We start from the raw sequence: 26,251 nt of genomic DNA on the forward strand, positions 1-26,251 counted from the left end.
GAGGATCCGACGACGCGGACTCGATCTCGATCGGCTGACGCGCGATGGCTCTCTGACTGTCTGCGTGCGTGCGCTTACGTGCGTGCGTGTGTGCGCGCGCGACTGCGCGCTGGTCCGTCTCGCCGTGAATTGCTGCAGTGCTGTTTTTTCTCCAGGTGTTGCAATATGTGTGTGATGGAGTGAGTGCGCGCGCGCGCGCGCGCGTGCGTGCGTGCATGGCGGTGTAGCTGGTGTAATTCTCCTGACGGATGGGACTGCGCCGCGGGGGGGAAACGGAGGCTGATGTCACATGTGCTTCATCGGAGGAGACGGGGCATCTGCGGGCGGGATTTTGTGGAGGATGCTGCGGCAAGTGGTCCACAGAGGGCTCAAGGCTTCGTTCTACTGGCTGGGCTTATTCGTTAGCAGGCACCCCGTGTTCTTCCTCACCGTCCCCGCGGTCCTCACCATCATCTTCGGATCCACCGTGCTCAGCCGATTCAAGCCGGAGACGGACCTGGAGGTGCTGGTCGCGCCGACCCACAGCCTCGCCAAGATCGAGCGCAGTCTCGCCAACAGCCTGTTCCCCATCGACCAGTCGAAGCACAAGCTGTACTCGGATCTGCACACGCCGGGCAGATACGGCCGGATCATCCTGCTCGCCAAGTCCGGCGGGAACATCCTGGAGCTCGCCGACCAGGTCCTGCGGGTCCACAAGCAGGTGCTGGACCTGCGCGTCAACTACAAAGGGTTCAACTACACGTTCGCGCACCTCTGCGTGCTGAGACACCGGGACAAGCGCTGCCTGCTGGACGACATCGTCACCATCTTCGAGGACATCGGGCAGGCGGTGCTCTCCAACAGCACCTTCCATAAGGTGCCCCTGAGCTACCCGAACACGACGCTGAAGGTGAGTTACAGCACCACACGCGCACGCGTGCGCGCCCGGCCTGTGGATACAAGGGATTCCCCCCCTCCCTCCCTCCCTCCCTCCCTCCATCAGCGCGGAGGTGACGGCGCAGCAGCAGCCTGCATGTGAACCGAAGGAGCTCGGCATAATTTGTGAATGAAGGAAGCCGGGTTCTATTAGCTCAGGGACTGCTGGTGCTGGTGCTGGGGGGTTGGGGGGGGGGGGCGGGGGGGGGGGGGGGGGGGGGGCTGCCAATGTAGATTGCCACAAATGTCAGTGAAGAAGGAGGGAACCCTCTCCAAACAACACACGGTGGTTCCCCCACCTCCCTTGCCGGTGCAGGTGCATTGGTTGGCTGCATGTAGCTGCTCTGTTCTCTCTCACACACACACACACACACACACACACACACACACACACACACACACACACGCAGAGGGAAACCCTGCCTTCTTTTGATGCAGTGTCTCCCCTCCGTCCTTCTCCAGGCAGCATGACATATATATGGGACCCTCACCTGCCTGGATTCCGTCCTCTCTCTGAGATGTGACCGTGTGTCAATCATCTTAGCATCAAGCAACGAGATGATGCTGGTGGCTGCAGGTTCAGTGAAAAGGCCCACGGAGGCACCAGGACCATGTGCTCTGCGGATGGAGCCCAGTTCATATGTGTGTGTGTGTGTGTGAGGCTTTTACACTGAAAATCTGTGAACATCCTTTTGAGGTTTGGAGAATATATTTTGCTTCATATTTATTCTCTTACTTACCCAATATATCCGCATGGCAGCGCCTGTGGTTCTTTTTTGCCCATTTTGTAAAAAAAATCAATAAAAACGAGTCCACTGAAATCCTCTTATTTAGAGATAACGAAGCAGCAATGTGGGGATCACGCGTTGTAGCCTTTACTCTGCGTGTACCATCATCATTCCAAGTGTGTTCAACACATCTTGGTTTCAGTCCACAAATTCCTCGTCCAGCGCAAAGAAGCAGCTGTTCTACTGGTGGACATTAAAGAAGATGATAAATGTCCCATAACAAAATGTTGACTACTATCTGGTTGATGATTGTTAGACACACACTGATCCATGTATCCAAGCTGAGAATATAAAAATCCAGCTTCTCAAAGGTTTACATGCTGGCTCGATGTTCCCTGTACAGCCGCTGCTGAGACGCACATTTACTTTTTTATAAATTTGTAGTAACAACGTTTTTCCTTAAGTCTGATATTTACGAGCGTTTCATTATGAGGCCCAAAGGACACGAGAACCAGCTCATTCAACGCGACAGACATGTGACTGGGATGTGATGTGCACGCTTTAATGGTCCCTTCCTGCCACGTGCACACACATCTAATGTATCGCAGCCCGGCGCGTTGAAACGAGGCAGAAATGTAGAGTCGTCTTTGTGTGTCTGTCCAGGTGAAGGGACACGCTGTGCATCCTGGTTTTGGAGTCCATTCCCTCAAAGGATCGATACAAATGGAAATGCAGTTGCCTCAACACATCGCTGCAGTTCAGGGGGAAAAAGTCAGGCATCTTCATATTTTGGGGATTTGTCTTCTTTAAAGGGCCGACTTTGATTCTTTTGGAAGTGGGGTTGTCACTTACTTGTCTTCCGTATCTAAATCATTATAAGAATTTATTAGAGAACCAGTCTGGAGAAGCAGCGTGGGGGCAACTGTGAACCGGCTAGTAGGAATCCTGTATACTTCTAAAACACGTTTGAGGTTTCCATGAAGATTGTTCGTAGTGACGTTTGTGGTTCAAGAGGTTCACGATGCATCACGGCGACAGTTTGACCCCTTTGTTTAGTTTCACGGCAGAATAAAATGGAATTATACATCAAGATATCACCTCGGAATTCCACCCATCTGCAAACCGCTTATCCTGCACACGGGGGGAGACTGGAGTCGATCCCAGCCAACGGCCGATAGAATGATAGAATTATACAACAAAATTATATAAAAAGAGAAAATCAGAAACAACTAAAAGAAATTCAGTAAAAAACAAATTTTTTATTTTTTATTTGCTGCTCTGTCGCTGCCATGGTTAGTTAGTTAGTTTTAAAGCACCAAAATCCCACAACACTAGTTTTTTACTTTTACTCAGAGAACCCACAAACTACCAGAACATTCTTCCTTCTATTTTGGCTTTTATTATCTAAAATACATTCAGCTATTTGTAAGAGATGAGTCACAATTGATCAGCTGACACTTTTGACTTGGTTAGTAAGGATTTATTCTGGAAAAGATGGTCTAAATATTTATGGGATGTAACAAATACCTGGCAGCTCTTAATAAGAACCTTTGAAGCTCTCCAGATGAGTCACTCTTTTATTATCAGTCTATTCAATGGAACTTTTCAGTCAGCTGGAATGTAAAGGGTTAAAAAGTCCTTGATATAATATGGTACCAGATTACGATGGGCCTTGAAGGTAATTGATAGAATGATGACATTATATCTAAAGGTCATGGGTCACCTGTGCAGTCACATGCCAGGACCTCGTGGGTTTGCTTTGCCCTCTTGGACTTGTGTGAGTTTAAAGAGAAAAACGTATAGTAGACATGACGAGATGAAAGCATAAATGATTTCATTATCATTGAGCTTCTTATTTTACAGATGTTTCGTAATTGATACTGGTACTGCTGCTCAGTGGTTGGGGGCAAAGGTCACCCCGAGGCTGTTGCTGTGATTGCTATTGACTTGCACACAGTCCTGGACGGGGCATCGTGGCTTCATGCGTTCACACCGCTAGCAGCCGACGATCTGCCGGTTCGGTACAGATGGCTGATCGCTGAGGTCCCAAAGCAGCAAACGGCTCCCGTCATCTGCTGAGGGATAAATAGGCCGTCAGGGCCCAGTTGGGTTCAGCTCATGGAAATGTTGTCTTCCAGTGTCCGGTTGGCCAAATGTAAAGTCCTGTTGAGCTGAGATGAACGTGGTAACATTATATGTTTTAAGTTTCGTGGCACTGATCAGCTCACTCATTAGTTATTGTACCTAGTTGAAGGTTTTTATATTTAGGGCTTGTCTTTTCTACTGTCAAAGGGTAATGATGGAGAGGTAGAATACAATGCTCCTGATACCCGTCTGTTCTGTCCCTTTGTCCCGCTCAGCCAGCAGTTCAGTGGCGTTCAAGGCAATCTTGTGAATATGTGGACTCAACAGTTGGTACTTATGTTGGTGATGTAGATGTCAGGTCTCAGTTCATGTGAAGCTCCTGATCTCGTAAAGCATCACAATGTATTTTCTTTATTTCTATGTGCTTGGATTTAGAAAATGTTTTTGTTTGATAACAAGCAATAATTTGATAACACTGAATTGTTTCTTTTTTATTTTTAAATACATTTTTTGCATCACGTCTAAAAGTGAATGAAAGTAAACTTCTTCCAAGCGTCTGAAGCAGGACCTCAATCTCCAGAAAGTAATAAGCTAATGTCGGGCTATAAATAAACTGCAATACCATCACATGGAAGTGAGTATCGACAGCAGGCGACTCTTTACTGTCCTACGAAGAAAGCACTCTGGGCAATAAGCGTCTGATCAAACCGTCTTTACATCACGGCCTGAGAAGCCATCGCTGTGACTTTTATTCAGCTACGTACGGGTCAACACATTTTCATGTGCTCTACCAAACGGTAAAGCAGAGTTCTTGGAAATGTGATGAGCCAATTTTTACTGAGCCAGTTGTCCAGGAAGCAAACCCTTAAAATATGTGTCACCCAAATATTTAAGTAAAACCCTCATATCTCATATACTGCTTTTACAGACTCCTTCCTGCATACGTGGATAGAATGGCTTCTCTGTTTTAATGTGTTCATCAAACCTGCAATATTCTGCCCCCCCCTCCCCCGCCCGTCACCACAGGGGGGGTCACTTCCTGCCGATCCACACATCACTCTTTATCTCGCAGGGATTTCTGTACACACACTCAGGCACGCACACACTTGCTACCTATTCGCACTCTTTATCTCTCACATGGACCAAAAAACTAAAATAGAAACAAAGCTTGAACATTTTTCAAAAGCTCAACCTCGCAGTTTGCAATTTTTGCCCCGATTATGTCATCTATTCTCAGTGCAATTTATGTATGAAATCCCACAGTCTCTGCACAGCATTAGCTCAGTGTGGGTGCAGAGGTTCATCCACAGGATGGTGAGGTTTAGTGAAGTTTAACACACTGCGCTGGATGGAAAATGTTTTGTGGAATCAGAGCTCAAGCTCCTAAATTCTTTTAGCGATTGCTGAGTGATTTATATTACAAAAACACACTTGTGCTTTGCCATCAAACGACAGATTGGAAGCGCAGTGTCGGAGGGTTTTTAGAGTAATAAAGCAGCGCAGAGATGTTGCCTGATAAGTGGATGTATTAGAGTTAGATAATACCCTGAATGATATCACTTAGGTGACTTTAAGGTGACGTGTTGCAGAATTCTTTTGTCTCTCTGCTGGTTAATTGTTTACAGCAGAGGTCTTCAACAGGGGGTCTGTGGAGGTACTGTAGGGGGTCGCGACATTTTTGGTTGATAAGAGTTTATTCCATCCATCCATTGTCAAACCGCTTATCCTGCACACAGGGTCGCGGGGGGGCTGGAGTCCCAGCCAACTTCGGGCGATAGACAGGGTACACCCTGGATTGGTCGCCAGCCAATCGCAGGGCAACACAGAGACACACAACCATTCACACTCACATTCACACATCTACGGGCAATTTAAAGTCCCCAATCAACCTGATCCCCAGAGCATGTCTTTGGACTGTGGGAGGAAGCCGGAGAACCCAGAGAGAACCCACGCAGACACGGGGAGAACATGCAGACTCCACACAGAAAGGCCACTGGGCGGAATCGAACCCAGGACCTTCTTGCTGTGAGGCGACAGTGCTAACCACCACGCCACCGTGCCGCCCTTAAGAGTTTATTTGTTAAATTTATTTTTCATTCTTTTTTCAACCAATCTTTTCCCACAAATTGAAACGTCTTCAGGATCAGAGTTGTATTTATGGTCTTTAAATACACATTAACATGAATCAACCATATTGTAGAAACAGATAAATTGACGGAGGAGACGTTGTCTCAAGCTGGACACCGGTTCACTCATCACGCTGAAACGACGTCACCGGCACCAGCCAATCAGATCCGTCCATGCTCACGTCTAAAGAGCGCCAAGCTCAAAAGTAAAAGATGGCGGACCAAACTCCGTAGAATAGGCTCCATCTAGTTTGGAGGTCCTTGCCCTGAAAAACGTTGAAGACCCCTGGTTTACAGAAACAACCACTCAGATTTATTACTACCCAGAAGCCTGAGATCTATAACACCCCCAATGTGAAGCCGCATACTACGGCTGTTTTATTGTGCCGGATAATGTTATGTAAGATATATCTTCATAATTACATTGGTCCTGATAAAATTCAGGCACTGCACTGCATTTCTAAATGAGTCTCGCTGCCACAGTGGGTGAAATTTAAAGCCAAGCTGCAAGTGCATTCAGCGAAAAAATGAATGATACTTTTTCAACCTGGTTTTGGCACTGAAGCCCCAATAGAAGCTGTATCAAGACCCATTGTTTTGTTTACATTGCATTGTCGCTCCCCCCCAAAAAGTGTAATTTTCAGACACGGCGATAACGGCCACACACACCTCTGGCAGCACATCCTCCCCCAACAGGCAGCTGTCTCATTGAGGGTTGTCTGTTTCAAACCTTTTCCACGTCAAAGGGATGATGTAATAATGTGATGTAACAATAGACTGTAATAAACAAGTCGCTCTCAGTTGATTTCAGAGTTATGGTGGCTCTGAAGTGCAAAGCACAACAACAAATAGGAAAACACAAAGAGGTTAAGTCTTACGGAAAGGGTAGGACCTTATAGCAGAGGACGGACCCTTCTGATTGGACAGACAGGACAGGAAATGATACAGGGCTCTGTCAATATCTGTCACGCATTGAGCGAATCCCATTGTGCAAATAGTACGAGTGACGGTAATTTGAATCCTCCATGTCACTTTCCATAAGAAGTTAATGTCGTTGTGTTTTCCGATTTGCACTTCAGAGCCACCGTACAAAGTAGCCCTGTGCTAAAGCATAACCTGCTTCTGTTGGACATGAAGAGCATATTGTACCATGTGGCATATTCTAAATATACTGTGCTACCACGACTGCTTAAATGAAAACGGTCAAGAACAACCTCCATGTCTCTTCCTGACAGACCTATTGCCCCACCACAACTCTTATTGCACAATCACATTATCTCCAAACTCTTGCCCCCGTGGTGTGTTGAATGCGCTGTGATTAAATGGAATCAGTCCCAACAATGGAGCTGCACATCATCCCTCAAAAACCAGCTCAGTCCACAGCCACGAGTCCGGGTGGGGCGATAAATTGTCCCCGGAGCAAAAGAGGGCAGAGAGCTGCTGCCGCCCTGCTCCTGGTGGGCTGCAGCTCTCCGGTGTGCAGCTGGTGCTGACAACAAAACTGGTTTCCATTCAAATGTGTCAAGCGTTTAAAATGATGTTTTTCAACAAAACTTGTGTTAATTAATAAAAGTATCGTAATCCCCTTTACAGGATGGCCGTGTGTCGTTCATCGGCCACCAGCTGGGAGGCGTGTCCTTCTCGGCCAACAGCCGCGACCAGCAGGTCAAGTTTGCCCGCGCCGTTCAGATCACCTACTACCTCCGCAACCATGGACCAGTGGTGCAGGATGCCATCGCCGAGCGCTGGGAGAATGAGTTCTGCGCACTGGTCAGCCGACTGTCGGCGGCCGAGGCGCCGAACGCGCCGGACCAGCTCCACATCCAGTCGCTTACCTCCTTCAGCCTGTGGCGCGACTTCCACCAGACTGGCGTGTTGGCAAAGGGGGAGGTGCTGGTCAGCCTGGTGCTGGTGCTCCTGGCCGCCACCATCTCCAGCTCTATGCGGGACTGCCTGAGGGGGAAGCCGTTCCTGGGCCTGCTGGGCGTGCTCACCATATGCATCGCCAACGTGACGGCCGCAGGGATTTTCTTTATATCGGACGGGAAGTTTAACTCCACGCTACTGGGGATCCCATTCTTTGCCATGGGTGAGTGTCTGGGTGTGACCGAGTCCGACCGCGTGTTTCAGTGTGTGTGGTGGTTGGTTAAGGGACTCATCTGGAGTCGACACTCATATCGTGTAGTATGGGAGAGGAAGGTTGGATATTTTCTTCATGACAAAATCCGTTCCTTGAAAGATATAAAAGGCTGATTTGTTCATCCATTTCCATGATTTATTGAATATTTTTAATTCACAACAAATGTCAGTGTTTCGCCAACAGTCAAAAACCATGTGAATAGATGATAACAGTCGGTATGAGACCAGCAATGGATTGATAATGCTCATTCAATCTGCTGATCTCGTTTACGGTGGCTGACTGGACTGGGTTGCTCATGTTGACACAAAACCAGTTTTTGGTTTGCTTTCGGGAAATTTGGGTTCATATCTCAATTTCTCATTCTCATTGGATATTGCTAATATTTGTCCTCTCCTTGTGGTACTCCTACATGCATTAGTTAGTATTAGAGTCCTATTACCAACTATTGCTATTACTGCAAAGTCAAAGTCAGCTGTTGGAAAAATACAATAAAAAGTACATGAATACTGGTGAAATACACATGTGGTATCTGATTGACCTATAAGAGCAAAATCACCCAACTACTCAATCTACATCGGTAGGCCAGTGATACTTTTAATTATTTATTTAAGTCTTTAAGTTTAATTCTGATGCCATATCGATGATATTCAACAGAATACAATTGTGGAGACTCTTAATATATATTGTTTTCCTTGACTCTTCCTCCTTGTTGGTCTTCTGTTGTCTTCAGATATACTACAGTTGAAATGAACAGAGTATATCTTCCTCACCGGGCGCCACTAAGGTCATTGCTTCCCTGGGCAGGCTGACATATCTGAAGTTTAAGTAAGAATCGGGAACAAGAGGCTGGATCAGCTTCTCCTGACCTAGAGGATGTGAAGAGACGTGAGGAAGGGGGGGAGGTGTGATGGGGGGGGCGGGGAGGTGAGAGATGCCAAAAAAGATCGAGGAGAAAAAAAAACAAGGAGGAAAAAAAAACTTGTGGGATCGAACTAAATGATGGTGCAGGGAAAGAAGTAACGGACAGAGACAAGTACTGAGGGGGACGGGTGGAGGAGAGAGACAAAGTCAGGAGGGAGGAGGTAGGGAAGGGCAAAGGAGATGGAGAGGACTTGATTAAGTCTGTAATTACATGTGACAGGACCCCAACGGCACCAGATGTCCACCCTCCTCTTGGGAGGTCCCGACTGAGACACACCCCTATCACTATATCGTATAACGCCACATCGGGGCAGATGCTGGGGAGTCAAATGGATACTGATACTCCAAAAGTAATGGCAGTGTGGCGGCCCCTCCTGAGATGTTATCCCCGGTGTTAATATACATTATGCAGGTTTTTTTAAGGATTCTTTTTTTTCTGTCAGGATTTTTCAAGCCATCTTTTATACCACCCGGGCGCGGGCGCCGGTAGCCCCGCCGTGTACTTTGTGATTGTAGGCTGGAGTGAGTCTGAGACGTTTTCAGTAGTGATAGGTACGAGAGGTAGATTAGTCATCCACCAATCGTAACAGTAAAAATATATTAGCCCATATAAATGTATTTCCTTCTTTAAAGTTAGGGTTTTATGATTTCAAGGTATCTTCATTAAACGGTTTGTATTATATCTTAAAAAATATGTGATGTGAATTGCCAGACCGACAATATCTATACGTACTGGACCTTGGTCTCCTGGACTGAACTCCCACTCATGTTGTTTAACTCATCTTACTTTGAGACACTCCCTATTTCTCCTGTGCTGTAATTCCAGCTACAGAGAAACAATGTCTAAGTCAATTTGTATAGTCAACTAGTCTCACAAGCAACTCTGTACCAACACAACCATCTTTCATTATTGACAAGGGACCACGCACAGAATGTCCAAAGACATAAAGCCTGTACTTGTTCTGCCTCCTTTGCCACCAACATCAACAATTGAAGCCTGTCATCCCAGTCTCTCTCCAGCTGAGTACATTCTGTACGTAGATTAGACTGAAGGGCCGGATGGAATTGCGCATGATGAGGTTCTGTTGAATGAGCAACAAATTTCACACCTGCCCATGAGACATTAGGTCCTTGGTCACTCACCTTATGAATCCCGAACATGGAAATGAACTGTGACAACGCATTAACCACAGCCTTAGTTGTCATTGATCTCAACAGATCGGCAGTTGGGTTCCTGTTGGTTTAACACATCAACATATATTTACAACCAGATTTGGAACGTTGTAACGAACCCACACAGTACAAATGAGATGTGTAATGGTTCCCTCGCAGCTCTGATCGGCTCCGTGCCACTTTCAAGACAAGGGAACAAAATTAGTTGGCACCGCCATCTGTAACAGCACAAATGGAAACAACAAAAACCCAACATTGATGCTGTCGGATTAAGCGTCAGGATGTAATTATGCAGGATGAAAAGACCTCTGGCAAGGCGCTAACGTCAGGCACAGAATCAATTGGAAAACGTGACCTCCCGTGTCAGAGGAGTGTCTGTACAAATGCTGCTTCCAACCAAGCTGTTAGCCAAAATGAAAAGTAGACTTTCAACAGCGTATGGACACCCACTGCCACCACACTCAACCAGCTCCGTCGGGATACTTGTTCTGCAAGTGATATTAAAATGAGAGGCGAGTGTATCCCACAAGACTTTCATTGGGACTTCACCTGCCACAAGAATACCTCCAATGAGGACCATAGGGTCCCAAAACCTCAGGTTCACTAGAGTGAGATGTAACAGAGTTGTCTTTAACAGCAAGCTTAAGATTCATTCTCACACCCTTTTATTTTAGTCCATGGTACCTGTTCTAAATCTTGAACGAGCCCCTCTGTGTTACTACTAGGTTGGGCGTATCTACAGGAAACCTGTTGAGATCCCGGACAGGCCCCCAGTTTGTCACAACCTGGCTCATAGAGCCATGAAAGACATTTGGACCACGGTCAAAACGGATGAATGTAAATCAAGAGTAGTCATGACAATGAAGAAAATGAATAGCTACAATTGGGAAGTGTGCAGGTCAATACCATCAGTAATATAGCGTTGAATGTGTGAGCATGAGGTCTGAGTGGTGTTTCTGAAGTTCGCTGGTTGAATATGCATTTTAACATCTTGGATCATTTATTTTACTCAATACTCAAATGAAAAGCAGCTTTTATTTGGTGATGAGGAGGTGGGATTTCAATGCTACGATCCGTTTAGTCTCAATCTGCTTATCTTTTTCTCCGTCTCCTGTAGGAGAAAACCATAAATGAATTGTAGAGGTACCAGTATGTCCAGCAACATGACATCCAGCTAGCTAAAGCACCTGCACATTAGTTTCTGAGTAAAAGGCAATTGCCAATAGTTTTAATACTACGGCATTATGAAGCGTTGAATATCTATACACTTCTTCACTGTTTCTTCTTACACCACAACTTGAGGTCCTATTTTTTTTTTTCTTGGAAAATGAATGTGTTAGTTTGTTAGCCTGCGGTTAAACATCTTTGTAGAAGCAGAAGTGCACACAGTCATTCGGCACAGTCCCATGATTCATTTGAGTTGGTAATATCCACTATAGACCTGATTATCCTATCTGAATGTACTCCCCATGGCCTTTTTGCTTGTTCTGCTTCCCTTCATCTCATCTGTGGGGACTACAATGCCTTGGGATCAGAGAGAGAAATAATAGAATGTCCTTGTAGAATCTTTCAAAAGGATTATCATAGTAGAGGCTTCTGTTTGTAGAAAAATATATAAATTCCACAGTTTCGTAAAATGTCCCTAAACTTGACAATACTACAGGAAGACAATAATACAGGAAATGGTGTATATAAATATACACCATTTCGCCCCCAAAATGTGTACACTGACATAAGAAAGAAACGCTCTTAATAACCCACTAAAACTATTTTCCTTATTATGTTCGGGCTGTTTTTTGGGCAGCAGAAAGGGGGCTTTGGGCCCCACATGGAGTTGTAACTCAGCATGGTGTGAAGCTAAATCTTGTTCCAACTTTGTCAAATACAGCCACTGACGAGCCACTTGGCGCCTGACACTGAGGCGTCTCTGATCAGTGCCGTTGGGTCCTTTCATTCTAAATCTGGCATTTGTTTGAAAGTGTGAGTGTGTTCATTGGTGCTTTAGCCCCCACTTTGAAACAATTAGAAGTAACGCTGGATTCATAGTTGGATCTCATTGGTCCAACTGTGAATGATTACAAACAGACAGGCCAGTATTAGAGGTGGTAAATTAGTAGTTCATCGACATAGCAGCCAACCGCTGTTTGCAACGTAAAGATATAGTGCTGTTATGTCTAACTAAGTATACACTGATTTTCCTTTCAAACCTCTCCTTACCGTTGTCAAAGCGGTTCTGCTGCCCCTCTTTGAGTCTTTGTTTAGTCCCGCCCTGGTTCTAAGACTGGCTAACAACCCCGGGCCAACTCTTCTCCTTAGACTTATATGGTGGTTTCCAATTGTCTTCATCTGAAGGCTGATTTGGTTTCCATTAACAGAATGTTGTTCTGAGAAAGAAAGACCACTGGTGTCTCTGTACACAAAACTAAGAATTGCATTTTGTGAGTATTTCATGGACGGCTGAAGGTTGTGTTGGATTGTGAATGCCTCAGGCTTGGCCCTACCTTGTCCTTGTTATTGGCTGAGTTGTATCTTCGCTATATCTTGTATCTTGGCCGGCCTTCTGATATTGTCATCATCAAGTTACTTTCTTAAACATTTTTACATTATTTGCAGTAAGACTCATCGTCTTTACTCTTGAGCCAGGTTCTTAAAGGGTGATGAGGTTGTTCACTTTTACACTCTGTTTAGCTTCTATCTTACTTTTCTAACTCGTTTCTGCCAACTAAATCTCTTTATTCTTTTATTTTAGTCTCTTCTTACATAGTATTTCTTCATGGAGCGCAGTTAGTGAAAGCCTGTGGCTGCGACCGCTTGATAAACTAGCAGCAGGTTGATGCTAAAAACACTTTCATCAATTATCAGTTCAGATGCATTCTGTCCTTATATAAACTGACTTATACAGCACATACTGTACAGTACATCACTTGGAATACCTACTAAGTCTAAATAAGTCCCTATAGACACAGTATTGTCTAACGGCACTAGCGCTGAAAGTTAGCAAAACGGGTTCCATGGCTTCATAGGGCAGGAAGTTGTAACCCCCAAAACATCCACCCTTGTCAGCACCTCTTCAGAATGCCTGTTTGTGGCCAGCTGCTGGATACGTATTGGCAAGTACTCTGACACCATCCGCCGCCAAAGAAGTAAAAGAACACTTTGGACTAACTGGGCCAAGTGCTGGAGCCACTGCGAGCTGGTATTAGCAGCACCACGTTGCTGGGAAACTTTTACCAGTGCTGAATGAACCAATTACAGCAGAAAGAAAGATGAAAACCAACCCTGCAAAAGTAGAAATAGTGTAGAAGGCAACACACAATGGCGAGTATTGTTTTAGATGTTCTGATACTTGATCAATCGGCAGAGTTTTGTAACAAAATAGCCGTCATGGCTTAATGACATTCAGTTTAAAACTGGCAGCACCAGGATTTCAGTCCGCAACTATCTGATCAGAAAATAAGCAAATAAAGTAAGCGCCCAAAGGACGCTTGATGACAATATCTGTACATGACTGTTGGAAAGATGACAGCATCCAACCCAACGTCACAAGGCATCGAGGAATACAGACCTCTCCCACTGAAGCCCCCCGTGGCTTGTTAAATGTAAGGCTGTGTTATGGTTTCCCATTTCATCTGTTTCTTCAAAGCCTCCTTTAACGTCATGGTAAAACTAATGCATTATTCCGTGTGAACGATCGAGCTGAAGCCCTTCGAGTCGTGTAGAGGAAGGAACTTCACACGGGGCAGGAAGCACCACCTGCGGGCGGACCTGTTTAATATTGAGCAGCTTCTCGTCCTTTCTGTCTCCCCTGTGTCTATGAGCCGTGTCATCCGTGAGCTGGACAATTACTGTTGAGCTGAGCTTGTCACTTCCTTCTCTCTCTGCATCCGTGAGGACTGTTGCAAAGGTTGAAACAGGAAGGGGGAGGAGTTAGGGGACGAGTCTGATGAATCATACGCAGAGCGACATCACAGGCAGTGACAGTCAGCTCACTTTATTCATCTTTCCTACACTGGATTCATTTCACTTTCCAATAACACGCATGCACGGCACTGCCAGGTGATCACATGTTATTTTTACCTGGGCCACATTCGGCTGCCCAAACTGTTTCAAAGTGTTGCCACGTGGGTGTGTTTTATTTTTAGCCACGAGTCAAACAAGAACTGTGTTCCACAACCAGGTACAAGAGTCTGCATCCACTCATTTTGGAGTGTTTGAGGATGTTCTATTTGCGTTTCATTGCACGCCAGCAGCAGTCCCTGCTGGAGTCTTCTGGGGAACCAGAGGTCCGTAATTCATCTGATTTTGTGGGTAATCGGACCTGATGTCGGCATAAACAATAACTATGTAAAATGATCCCGTCTTCTTGCTGAACATAAAGAGGAATTGTTACTACGTTGTGACAGTGTCATAAGGAGTAAAAAGAATTGGCCACTCACAGCCAATGGCCACCCCAGCTGCTGGTGAAAGGCCCGCTGGGAATTCCTTTCACTTTCTATAAGAAGGGCCGGACGACCAATGTCCGATCTATGGCGTCTCTGGGATGATGGACGTTTGTCAGCTTCAGGGTCGTAATTAAGGACTGCACGGAGGAATCATAAACCAGGTCTATGCATCAATTAATATAACTTTATGATGATCTGGTCCCAGATGGAGAAACGGGCAATTCGGAGTCCATACAATACACACTCCTCCTGATGTTGCTGTGGGAAACAGGAACAATGTTTCTCTCCTATTCTAAGGACGACAGAGTCATGTTCTCATTTCATTTTACAAATCAGTGTTTAGCCTTCTGCCTGACAGAATCTTCAATGCAGACCATTTTTATATTTATAGTTTAAGTAAAACTGGTGTCCAATCATTCAAATCTATCTGGGTGCTATTGTGTTAACTACAATATGACCTCTTGTTGTTGTCGTGTGTGTTTCTCTGTGTTCTTTTCACCCTAAAGGCAGAACTGGTAACTTTAAGAAAGCCTTGAAATGATGAAAAAGTGTCTGGGGAGCTCCAGTCCGCATTCTCTGATTTACAGCCTCATGTTTCAGCTCTTAGGAAAAGCATTCACATGTCTCACTGTGTAGCTGCCACCTACCTGCAAGCCATTGATCCGACCACGGCTGTTTTTTGTCTTCTTACATGCTTGGAATGTTACATCCGTGCACACTCCTTCATACAGTCACAATTATGAGCATTTGTTTCGGTAAGTAGGTACATTTTGGGGGTTTAGCTGATTGGCTGGATTGAATGAAATGTTCCGCACATGCAACAATCAGGCCGACGGTAAACAGCACACGGACACAAACACATGATGTGATATGTTCACCCCCCCCACGTCTCCCGGCTACTCTTTGCTCGTCACTTTTTATCTATGGTTACTGGGGATGAATAGGAGTGGATTGCACGGGATACATACAAATTGAATAGCATTGCTTCTCACAGATGGAGCTGTGAACCGTGCACTAAACCGCCTGCATGTGCGTGTGTTGATTCATACACGTGTTGTGTGGAGAGATGTTCCCCAGCTCCAAAATGGCTCCTCTTCATCACGTCAGAAACTATAGATCTTCACGTCACTGACACAGTTCCCTGCGCAGGAGACACACACGCACACACACACACACACACACACACGTGCAGCTCACATGAGTATCATGGAAAAGCTCTGGATTACATGCTTGAATACAGCACCTCCTCCCCCACTCTCGTGCTCCTACAAGCTAATGCGGCTAATGCTAGCATGTCCGAAGCACAGCGCTAAGTGAAGTAGTGAAGTATTACCTATTGATTTAACAGTATGGAGAAACATGGGGGCCGAACTCTAATCCACACAGGAGTTTATTGCAGATCCCTTCAGGTGTAACATCATACATGCCATTAATCGAGCTGCCGTGTAATTCATGAATGGCGTATGTGTGTGTCGGGGGAGCAATGGAGACCCGAGGCCGATGCTGTCGTCGATGGCTTCAGGTCTTAATCAAAGTACAACAGCACTCGTGTTTGGGCCCTGAAGAGAAGAGATGATGATACACACAGTTGGCTACATGTGGCATCCAGATGGACAACGGTTGGTCATTTTGAGATTGAAATTACTGCTGAAAAGAATATTCAAATCAAGAGAGTCACGATGTTGTGTATAATTGACATTATGCAGATTCCTTATAAACGTTTATGATACGATGCAGAAGCAAAAAAAGCCGAGTCTCTCTGGCTCATTGATCTGTGACCCCCACCGACCACAGTGGTGAAATATCCTGATGTTTGATAAATAGATATTTTCAAAAAATAAGTCTTCAGCAGAGAGCTATAACCAAACTGTGCTGTTGTGTTTTGGCCCATTGAGCGGTGGGATTAGTAGTACCCTGTCCATCTAATCACAATTAAGGAGAGTAGCCGTGACTTTTCCTTTGCGAAACTGACCAAACGATACGTTTATCACAAGCCACCCAAACCATTTGTTGGGGGCTGATTGATTTTGAACGTTGAGCAGGAGGTGAGGTCTTGGAAGGACCCCTCTTTAACATTGCTAAACATAGCATCAAAGAGTGGTGGGCTCTTGCATATTTAATGGCTCATGTGCATCATACATCATGCGTCTGTGTATTTTGGTCTGTTGTGGTATTTCTGTTCACAGTATGTCACTGATTGCTTGTGAACTCACATCACATCAAAGACGAGCGTGACAGCGACGTTTTTCTCTCCGGTTATTTTCACACTCATGTTCATTCATTTGTAGCTTGACAGTTTTGTTAAATCAGTCAGTGGAGAGGAGAACGTAGGACTACGATGGGCATGTGATTGCTTGGATGACTGGATGTAGCTGCGTAGAAATGATCCTTTGCTTTCTGTTTTGTGAAGAGTGGCACTGAAAGAGGTAAGAAATGCTTTGAATACACGAGTCTCACATTGAAGCATCTCCGAGTCCTTTTTCTCTCATTTCTAGTCTGAATTCAGTCAAAAGCATGAGCAGCTGAGCCAAATTTGCACGACATCACATTATCTTTCCCATGGATTGTTATCACTATATATTACAATAATGATGCTTCGTTTACAGGAATATGGTCTGTGTTGATTATATTAAAGTGTCTTTGACACTTGTGGATTGTCTCACTGTTGTGTGTTGACGTGCACGCTCGGTGGGCATCGCTACCAGAGACTCTGCTGCCTGACTGCCGGCCCACGCTAACTACAAAGGGGATAAAATAATACAATATTTCCGCTCTTCAAGACTTCAAGACAAATGTCATCAGATCAAAATATCAAGATTGTTTTTGCGAAATTGTATTTTTGCGTGGTAAGTAAACATGGACCAAATTTAGTAAGTGGAAATCGTCAAATAAAGTAAGCTCATCTAAAGCATACCCTGTTTTATGGTCTCTTTGACACCAGGCTATGACGTATCAGCTTTTGTATTTGTACAGGCTTTTTAAAGAACTAAATATCATTGATGGAATGGCAGATTTTATTGTGAAAATCTTTTGAAATTGTTTCATGCCCAGCAGCAAAATCTGACTGCAATGTATCATTAAAGAGACCCTTCTTCATTCCAGAGATCTCACCAAAGCTGGAGACACTTTCTGACACAGTTATATGTCGGCACGTTTAAAAAGTGCAGCCTATGGAAGTGGATGGGTTCTAAACAGAGGCCTATAAGTAGACAAAGACATGCATATACGTATCCAGGCAACTCGCACAACTAAAGATTACGCACTTAGATATAGTTTAATAATAGTAATACAGTACAGTAAATCAAATGAGAAATTAAAAATGTACAATATTTGCAGTACAGTACAATAAAAAAAGAACCACAGCAGAACAATTAAATGAAGACAGTAGTGCAGTGGTTATTCAAATAAACAAGGATTTAGCCAGAGGTGTTTTGTTGTACAGTCTTGCAGTTGGCAGGAGTGTTTTCCTGTATCTGTCCTTGTGACATCATCCTGGACAAGGTGCTCCGTGTCCCTGCAGTAGGTGGTGAAGACGGTAATCCGGGTTGTCCCATAACGACCACAGTTTTTTCAGGGTCCTCGTCTCCCCCACCTGTTCAGGATGCTGTTGTTGGCAGCCAATGATGGAGCCGGCCTTCTTCACCAGCTTCTTGAGTGTGTTGGTGTCACCAGCTCTGATGCTGCTCCACCAGCAGACAACGGCGAAGTACAGAGCGCTGGCCACAACAGACTGGTAGAACATCTACTCACCAGACGTTGTCTTCCTCCTGAAATCCACCACCATCTCTCTGGTCTTGGCCACGTTCAGAGTCAGGTGATTTCTGCCGGCCCACTCCACAAAGTCCTCCACTGCTGCCCTGTACTCCTCCTCCCGTCCGTCCCTTCTACACCCGAGTCATTAGAGAACTTGTGCAGATGGCAGGACACACAGTTGTACTGGAAGTCAGAATTGTACAAGTATTGAACGGGAAGGGAGACAAGACAGTTCCTAGTGGGGCTCCAATATCACTGACCACCACATCAGACAGCACACAACCCTGTCCCAGCTTCCTCCTATAGGAGTCCTTGCACTCCCTGAGCCCTCCGGTCTCGCTGGACTCTGCTGAGCTCCTCCCTGTCTTCTCACCTGAAAGCTGCCTTCTTCTGGTTAAGAAGAACTTTCAAGTCACTGGTGATCTGTGGCGTGTTATTAGGGAAGCAGCTTACAGTCCTGGTCCGTATGGTGGTTTGGTCACAGAATGTGATATATTCAGAGATGCAGTCCGTCATGTTGTTGATGTCCTCCCCATGTGGTCCACATAGAACATCCGAGTCCGTTGACTCAATGCAGTGCTGCAGCGCCTCCTGAGACCACCTCCTCACAGTCTGAGTGATCACAGGCACCCTCTGAACCAGAGGAACATATTTGGGTGTCAGCAGGACCAGGTTGTGATCAGACCTGCCAAGCGGAGGAAGTGGCACTGTATGCATCCATAGCATTTGCATACAATAGGTCCAGTGTTGTAATGTCCGTGTGGGGCAGTCAACATATTGATGAAAAGTTTTCAGGCAGGGCTTTATCCATGTGCTGTGATTAAAGTCCCCTGTAATCGCCAAAAATGCACCTGGATGTTGACTATGCAGTCCAGATACGGTGGAGTGGGTGGTGTCCACTGCAGCTTCTGTGTCAGCTGATGGTGCCACGTGAACAATGATAGCGGACGTGAACTCCCTCAACAAATAATATGGACGCATCCCCTCGGGTAACGCACACGTGGTCGGGATGGCACCACCTCTCATTCACAGACACGGCGATCCCGCGGCCTCTCTTGTAACCGCTCCGTACAGCGCCTCGGTCCGCCTGAACAGTTCTGAAGCCGGGCACCGACGCTCAGTGATCCTCATGACTTAAGACGGCACGTACTTATAGCCCTTTGTGGTTTGAGGAAATCGTACTTGATTGTTGTTGTTCTGGGTCCGTACCCTTCTGGTTGAAAGCACTTAAATGAAATCTAAACGAAAAAATGCATCATAAAGAAAAGGATCACTGGGCTTGGTGTAAACATTGTATGTATCCAACAAACTACTTAAATAAACTCCACATACATATGGTGCGCTGAACCTTCTCCCTGAAAGTGCAAATGTTCAAATGTGTTGTCTCAAACTCAGACTCAGCACTGTGGAAGCATACAGTTCAAATCAAGAATTCAAATAGAAAAATGCCCTTTGTGTTTGCGAGAAAAGAAGAGTTTATAACGAGTGTTATCACCCAGATATTGATTTGGATGTGAAGGTTGCTTTTGGGCTCCGCTGTGTTCATCCTCACCTTCACTCCACTCATTAGATGTTTTTAGTGAGTTTGCATCCCTCTCTTGCAGCAGGACCTCCTCTGTGCATTATTGGTTCCCCCGTCAGTTAGAGGTGGTCCTGATTGGAAGAGCCCCGCGATGGGCGGGACCACCGACACGCTCTCCTCCACGTGACGGATGGTGGAAGATGGTGTTGCGAGGGCATGTGAGCCGCAGACATTCTGTGCGGGCCCAGAAGGGGGGTGTGGACTGCCCCCGAACCATGGCTAAGCCTCCATTATGGGAGCAACTTGGGGAGGCTTCATTCTTTTTTTACCTCCCCTCTTTTAAAAATAGAAAATAGTCCACAAGACAGCCGGTGATGAACTGTCCTCTCACCATCCGTTCAGGGAAGTACACGCATCTACGACTTATGCCTCCTTCCATTCTGAGCTTCAGCTTACACCCCCCTTCATCCGCCTCTGCTTCCAGACACACGGGCAGACGGCACAGACTGTCCCCCTTTAGAGAGAAGGGGAGTAGGTGACTCAGTAAAAGAGGTGCAGAGGGGTGTATTGATGCTCTGCAGCTGTTCTCTTCGTGCAAGAAGTGCATCAGTGAGGCAGCTGAAGAATTAGCAAAGGCTATGACCGGCTAATTCAGTAATAAGGGTCAGATAATTACCAGAATTAAATGCCCAGATGGATAAAAACCAGAACAAGGTCACAGACCCATTCTTTTAAATACTGGAGTCTTGATTTAAAGTACCTTCTTGGATATACTGCGTAACGATAGTAAGGCCAGCAAGAGATAAAAGTAAGAGCTTCCTTATCCCTGCAAAATGAGAAGATAATTGTGGTTATATATCTTGATTAAAAAAATACTGTAGTACTTTTTTGGCCTTAGCATCACATTAGCTTCAAAAGTACAAAGTCAAAAACTGAAAAAAAGACTACAAGCGTCTCCTTTAGATGGTGTTAGACTAGACTCTAAGTTGAACCAGTGGGGATTATATTTTATTCAACTAAACATTCAGCACTCAATCAGCAATGTTAGAGATGATGGAGGACTAATCCCGGGCACACAGACACACAAACTACCGATTTACCACTCAGAATCTATACTCGTTTGAGAAGTATGTACTTAATTTCCAGCTAAGGGAAACTAAGGCAGAGTTCTCATTTCTGTTTCTGCTGTCTGACATGACAGCTGTTGCAGAAAGATTTCATCATGTGATTCACTAATTTTTATGCACATTTGACAAGTATTGCTTTCGAATCTTTGTATGGAACGGCAACATTTCATAAAGCACCCTCATTTTCAGAAGGGGTGATTGATTTTAAAGGGTTGCTTTGGTTAAAAAAAGTTAATCCACTAAATAGGACCTAATGGCCCCTTCGCCAAATAATTTTGACCTCATGTGTCACTTTACTTAGAAGGTGTCTCTGTTGTCATTGTCTTTGCGAATATTCCCGTAACTCGTAAATGTTTTTCTGCATCACTGAACAATATGAAACATTCCCTATAGAAAGGGTTAAATAAAAACCAACTCATGAAGAACCCAACATTTTTCCTTTGACCAAGGGATAAATGGCCAACTTCTTTTGCTTTTTAGTTTGCATCCTCTACTTATTCTATTCTACTGAATGCTGGTGGATTACAGCCATGTGTAGCCTATAGCACCAACTTCTGTCCAAACTACTACCAGTTTATGGCAAACTTAAGCCTAATTTAAAAGGTTTTCTTCAAAAGTGACTTGACTGTTGAATGAATGGAACAAGGCAGTCTTCATAAAGAATGACCGGGAACCCAGGAATGGCCGCTGAGGTACCTGGCAAGATCTTCACCGTCCAGAACCGGCTTGTCATCAAACAATCCAACCTGGAGCCTCTCAGCTTTTGAGAAGGTTGATTAGAGCAGCATCTTTCCTGGAGATCGTATTGAATTGGGAGTTTTGATCATAATTTCTAGTTCTAGAATATAAAACCCCCAAATGCTAAAAGTGGACATATTCTCATACATCTCATATTCCAGCGAAACCATGCACCTGGAATGCAGACTTTAGTTTAGTATCTGCAGGCTAACATTCCTGATAACAGGCTGTTATTATCTATCTCAATCCCCAGTGAGTGTACTCAGCTCTGAGCCTTCGCTGCAGCTGCCAGAAAGTGTGTTACACCACCTGCAGACTTGTATATTGAGGAAAAAGGGAGGTGAAAGGAGGCATTTGGTATCTGTGTGTGGGTGTTTTGCTCCAGAGCGTCTGTGTGGGGGACGATGGTGAGAGCAACCGCAGATGAGAGTGTGGTGCACCCTGCAGACTCACTGCTGTGGCTCAGCAGCTCTAAGAGGGTAGTCGTACCGTTTGTACGTGTACCATTGTTAAGGAGACTTTCTGGGATACTGGTTGAGTTTTATCACCGCAATAATCAGGCTTCACTGGCTTCTTACGTCATCTATTCCTATCTCAGTTACAGAGGCGCACGCAAAAATGTTGAAATTCAGTTTTGCATCAATCAGCATTCAGACATTGAGAGAATTGTCAGTTTGCGCCAATCTGATTAACATTGAGTGGCTGTCATGCTTCCAGCCATGTGCTTCTCACCCTCCTGCTTTGCCATTGATTAAAGTCATTGATTACTGTCCACGTTCACCATTTTTATTTAAACAAGCTGTAGGATCACTTGAAAATATAACTGTTTTAGGGGTACGAATGGAGTTAAAGCTGAGCTGCAATTAAGAACCGAGTACCCTTTACTCGCCAGGTGTTATCTCAATTCGGCACTAGTTTTGCTTTCCACAATTCAAAATCATTATTATTACTCATCGGCGTTTAGCATTGGAGTAAGTTAGTTAAGAAACGGAGTAAGAAATAGCATAAAGCAATGGTGTAAGCTAAGTCTATAATGTAAGTGTGAACTTCTAAATAGTTGTCACATTAGGTCAACTGATCCTAGCTGCCGCACACTACCATCCGAATGTGAAATGCCAATTCTGTAAAATAGGTATTATTTTGTTTTGTTTCTAAGGCAACTTTGTCGTGGTTAGCAGTGTGTCCTCACAGCAAGAAGGTTCCTCTCCTCCCCGTGTCTGCGTGGGTTCTGGGGATTAGGGTGACTCTAAATGGTCTGTAGGTGTGTGGATGTGAGAGTGAATGGTTTTGTGTCTCTGTGTCAGCCCTGTGATTGGCTCCAATCAGTCCAGGGCGGACCCCGTCTCTCGCCCCAGATGGGATTGTCCCATAAAATTCCATAAAATTTAGTGTGATATGTGCAAAAGTAACTTATTTTTAAATTCACCCAATGCAAGGAGATTTTTTAGATGCATGTTGCCTTTGTCGTTGCTGAGTTTCCCAAAGGAGCGTCCGTCTTAGTTTGTCAGACATGTGCATATATATTACCCCAGCGAGCTTGTTGCTGATTTTGATCTTTGCTTGCTCTCTTTCAGTTCTCTCTCGACTCCTCTAATTGGGATTCTTCTCTCTTTTCAGCATGAAGCTTTCAAAGAAAACCCACTTTCACAGAGAAAAGAGACAGTTCTGAAATCTCTCGATGTCTTTGATGAAATGATTTTGTCTCTTACCACAAGCCCAACTTGTTTTCTAAACCATACAATAAATATATGACTACAAACTAAATTAGTCATTAGCGGTAAAAGGATTGTATACATGTGTGGATAAATGTAACAAATGTAAAAAATAGTACACTTGAGCTACAATCAATTTGTTGATTTCAAAAACCAATTCACAAGCGCTTTCATAAATCAATGAAATGTTTATTTTTCACCTTCAATGTGCTTCATTCTACTTGTTGATATTGCAAATTCAGTATAACTACGTTTCTGGAACTTCTTTTTCTCCATTACCTGGGATTAATCCTAATCCTAAAAAGACACTAGCAAATGTGATATTCATTCTTACTGGAGTAGAGTACTTGACTAGTCTACTGTACTTGCCAAAAGGGTTTTAAAAACCATTTAGACTTTTTCTTGTAAAATGTTCTTCAATACAAAATGATAAAACAAATTTATGCTATGACCACCACTTTGAATAATTTACATTTAACTGTCTTTTTACCTTTTTGAATATGTTGATGCTGTAATAAAAGCATGAGCAGTTCAATCACAAATATGCATCAAATCTGGAGCATTCGGACAATGTTTTTAATGTGGCAACTGACTATTAGCAATGCAGAGCCAATATATGAATGCAAACAGAATTCTTACTTACATCGTTCTCTCTCTTCCATTCTAGGCCATGGAACCAAAGGTGTGTTTGAGCTGCTGGCAGGCTGGAGGAGAACGAGGGAAAACCTCCCCTTCAAGGAGCGCGTGGCGGACGCTTTTGCTGATGTGATGGTGTGCTACACCATGACCAGCTCCCTCTACATCATCACCTTCGGCATGGGGGCAAGCCCTTTCACCAACATCGAGTCGGTGAAGATTTTCTGCCAGAGCATGTGCGTTGCCATTGTGGTCAACTACTTCTACGTTTTCTCTTTCTACGGCTCGTGCCTGGTGTTTGCCGGACAGCTGGAGCAGAACCGCTACCACAGTGTTTTCTGTTGTAAAATCCCCTCGGTGGAGTACCTGGACCGCCAGCCCACATGGTTCAAAACCATGATGAGTGATGGCCATGACTTGTCCACACACCACGACAGCGTACCTTACCAGAATCACTTCATCCAGCACTTTCTTCGTGAGCACTATACAGAATGGATTACCAACACCTATGTCAAGCCTTTTGTAGTCATTCTATATCTGATATACGCCTCTTTTTCGTTCATGGGATGTTTACAGATCAGCGATGGATCAAACGTAGTGAGCCTCTTGGCAAGTAACTCTCCGAGTGTTTCGTACGCTATGACGCAGCAGAAATACTTCAGCAACTACAGTCCCGTGATTGGGTTCTACATTTATGAGCCCGTCGAGTACTGGAACTCCACGGTGCAGGAACACCTGAAGACCCTGAGTCATGGTTTCAACAAGATCTCTTGGATGGACAACTTTTTCCACTACCTGCGTGTGGTAAATGTGAGTGCGTCGACCAAGAGTGACTTCATCTCCATCCTCAAGGGCTCCTTCCTTCGCAGCCCGGAGTACCAGCACTTCAATGAGGACATCATATTTTCCATGAACCGCGAAACCGAAGAGTACGACATTATCGCCTCGCGGATCTACCTGGTGGCGCGGACAGCAGAGAAGAAGCGAGAGGAGGTGGTGGAGCTTCTGGAAAAGCTTCGACCGTTGATGCTGATCAACAGCATCAAGTTCATTGCATTCAATCCTACGTTTGTGTTCATGGACCGCTACAGCTCCTCTGTTATCTCACCCATCCTGACCTCAGGCTTCAGCGTACTCACAATCCTCATCCTCACTTTCTTCCTGGTCATCAATCCGTTGGGAAACTTCTGGCTCATCCTCACGGTAACGTCCGTGGAGCTCGGCGTCTTGGGTTTGATGACTCTCTGGAACGTTGGCATGGACAGCATCTCAATTCTGTGCCTTATTTATACCCTCAACTTTGCCATGGATCACTGTGCACCACACCTTTACACTTTTGTGCTGGCCACCGACCACACTAGGACGCAGTGCATCAAGTTGGCACTGGAGGAGCACGGCGCTGCCATCCTGCAGAACGCATCCTGCTTTGTGATCGGGATCATGCCCTTGGTGTTTGTGCCTTCCAATCTGACCTACACACTGTTCAAGTGCTCCCTCCTCACGGCGGGCTGCACCGTGCTGCACTGCTTTGTCATCCTGCCCGTCTTCCTGACCTTCTTCCCGCCATCCAAGAAGAGACACAAGAAGAAGAAACGGGCCAAGCGCAAAGAGCGGGAGAGGGAGAGGGAGCGGGAGAGGGAAAGAGAAAGGGAGGAAATCGAGTGTATTGAAGTCAGGGAGAATCCTGATCATGTGACAAATGTCTGAGTAGTTATTCATTTTAGAATTGAGTATCAGTGGTTATCCGTCCCTTAGTGGTGGGTTAGAGGTATCCTCCAATGGTGAGGCGCCACTTGAGGTGAAGGGGAGCCTGATTAGTCCCCTAAGCAGTGGGAAGTGGTCACTCCCAACCAATAGCAGCTAAGCTGGCCAGAGTAGAGCACCGCCCCACTGGTCAGTTATTCAGTCCTTCAGGTTGGACAGTGTATCTCATTTGCAACTGCAAACATGCCCGTAGTTCTAATGCTCTGCCAACTATTTGGTATGTTAAACGTTACTTCCCAGAAGTGAACAAAAACAAAACATACTCAAAATGAATTGTATGTGAGTCCATTTAAATATTTGTCATTCTATGTTCACGCCTGCCGCCCTTATCTCATGAGATGTGAGTGAGGAACATTGTGGTCTGTTAAGCCAAGGGAAAGTCGGTGAAAGTAGTTAGTCCAATAATACAAAAGTGTACAAATACACAAATACCTTACTCCTCACACCGTGAGAACAGAAAAAAGAAAAA

General features: G+C 45.1%; 1 protein-coding gene across 1 annotated transcript; it reads left to right on the forward strand.

Annotated features, from left to right (window-relative positions):
• On the forward strand, window positions 1–26,251 carry ptchd4 (patched domain containing 4). The gene is made up of 3 exons (XM_040160838.2): window positions 1–889; window positions 7,448–7,943; window positions 24,050–26,251. The coding sequence occupies exons 1-3, from the start codon at window positions 290–292 to the stop codon at window positions 25,723–25,725; spliced, it is 2,772 nt and encodes a 923-aa protein (XP_040016772.2). The 5' UTR covers window positions 1–289; the 3' UTR covers window positions 25,726–26,251.

The sequence above is a fragment of the Gasterosteus aculeatus genome, chromosome 18 (assembly GCF_964276395.1).
Source record: "Gasterosteus aculeatus chromosome 18, fGasAcu3.hap1.1, whole genome shotgun sequence".
NCBI lineage: Eukaryota > Metazoa > Chordata > Actinopteri > Perciformes > Gasterosteidae > Gasterosteus > Gasterosteus aculeatus.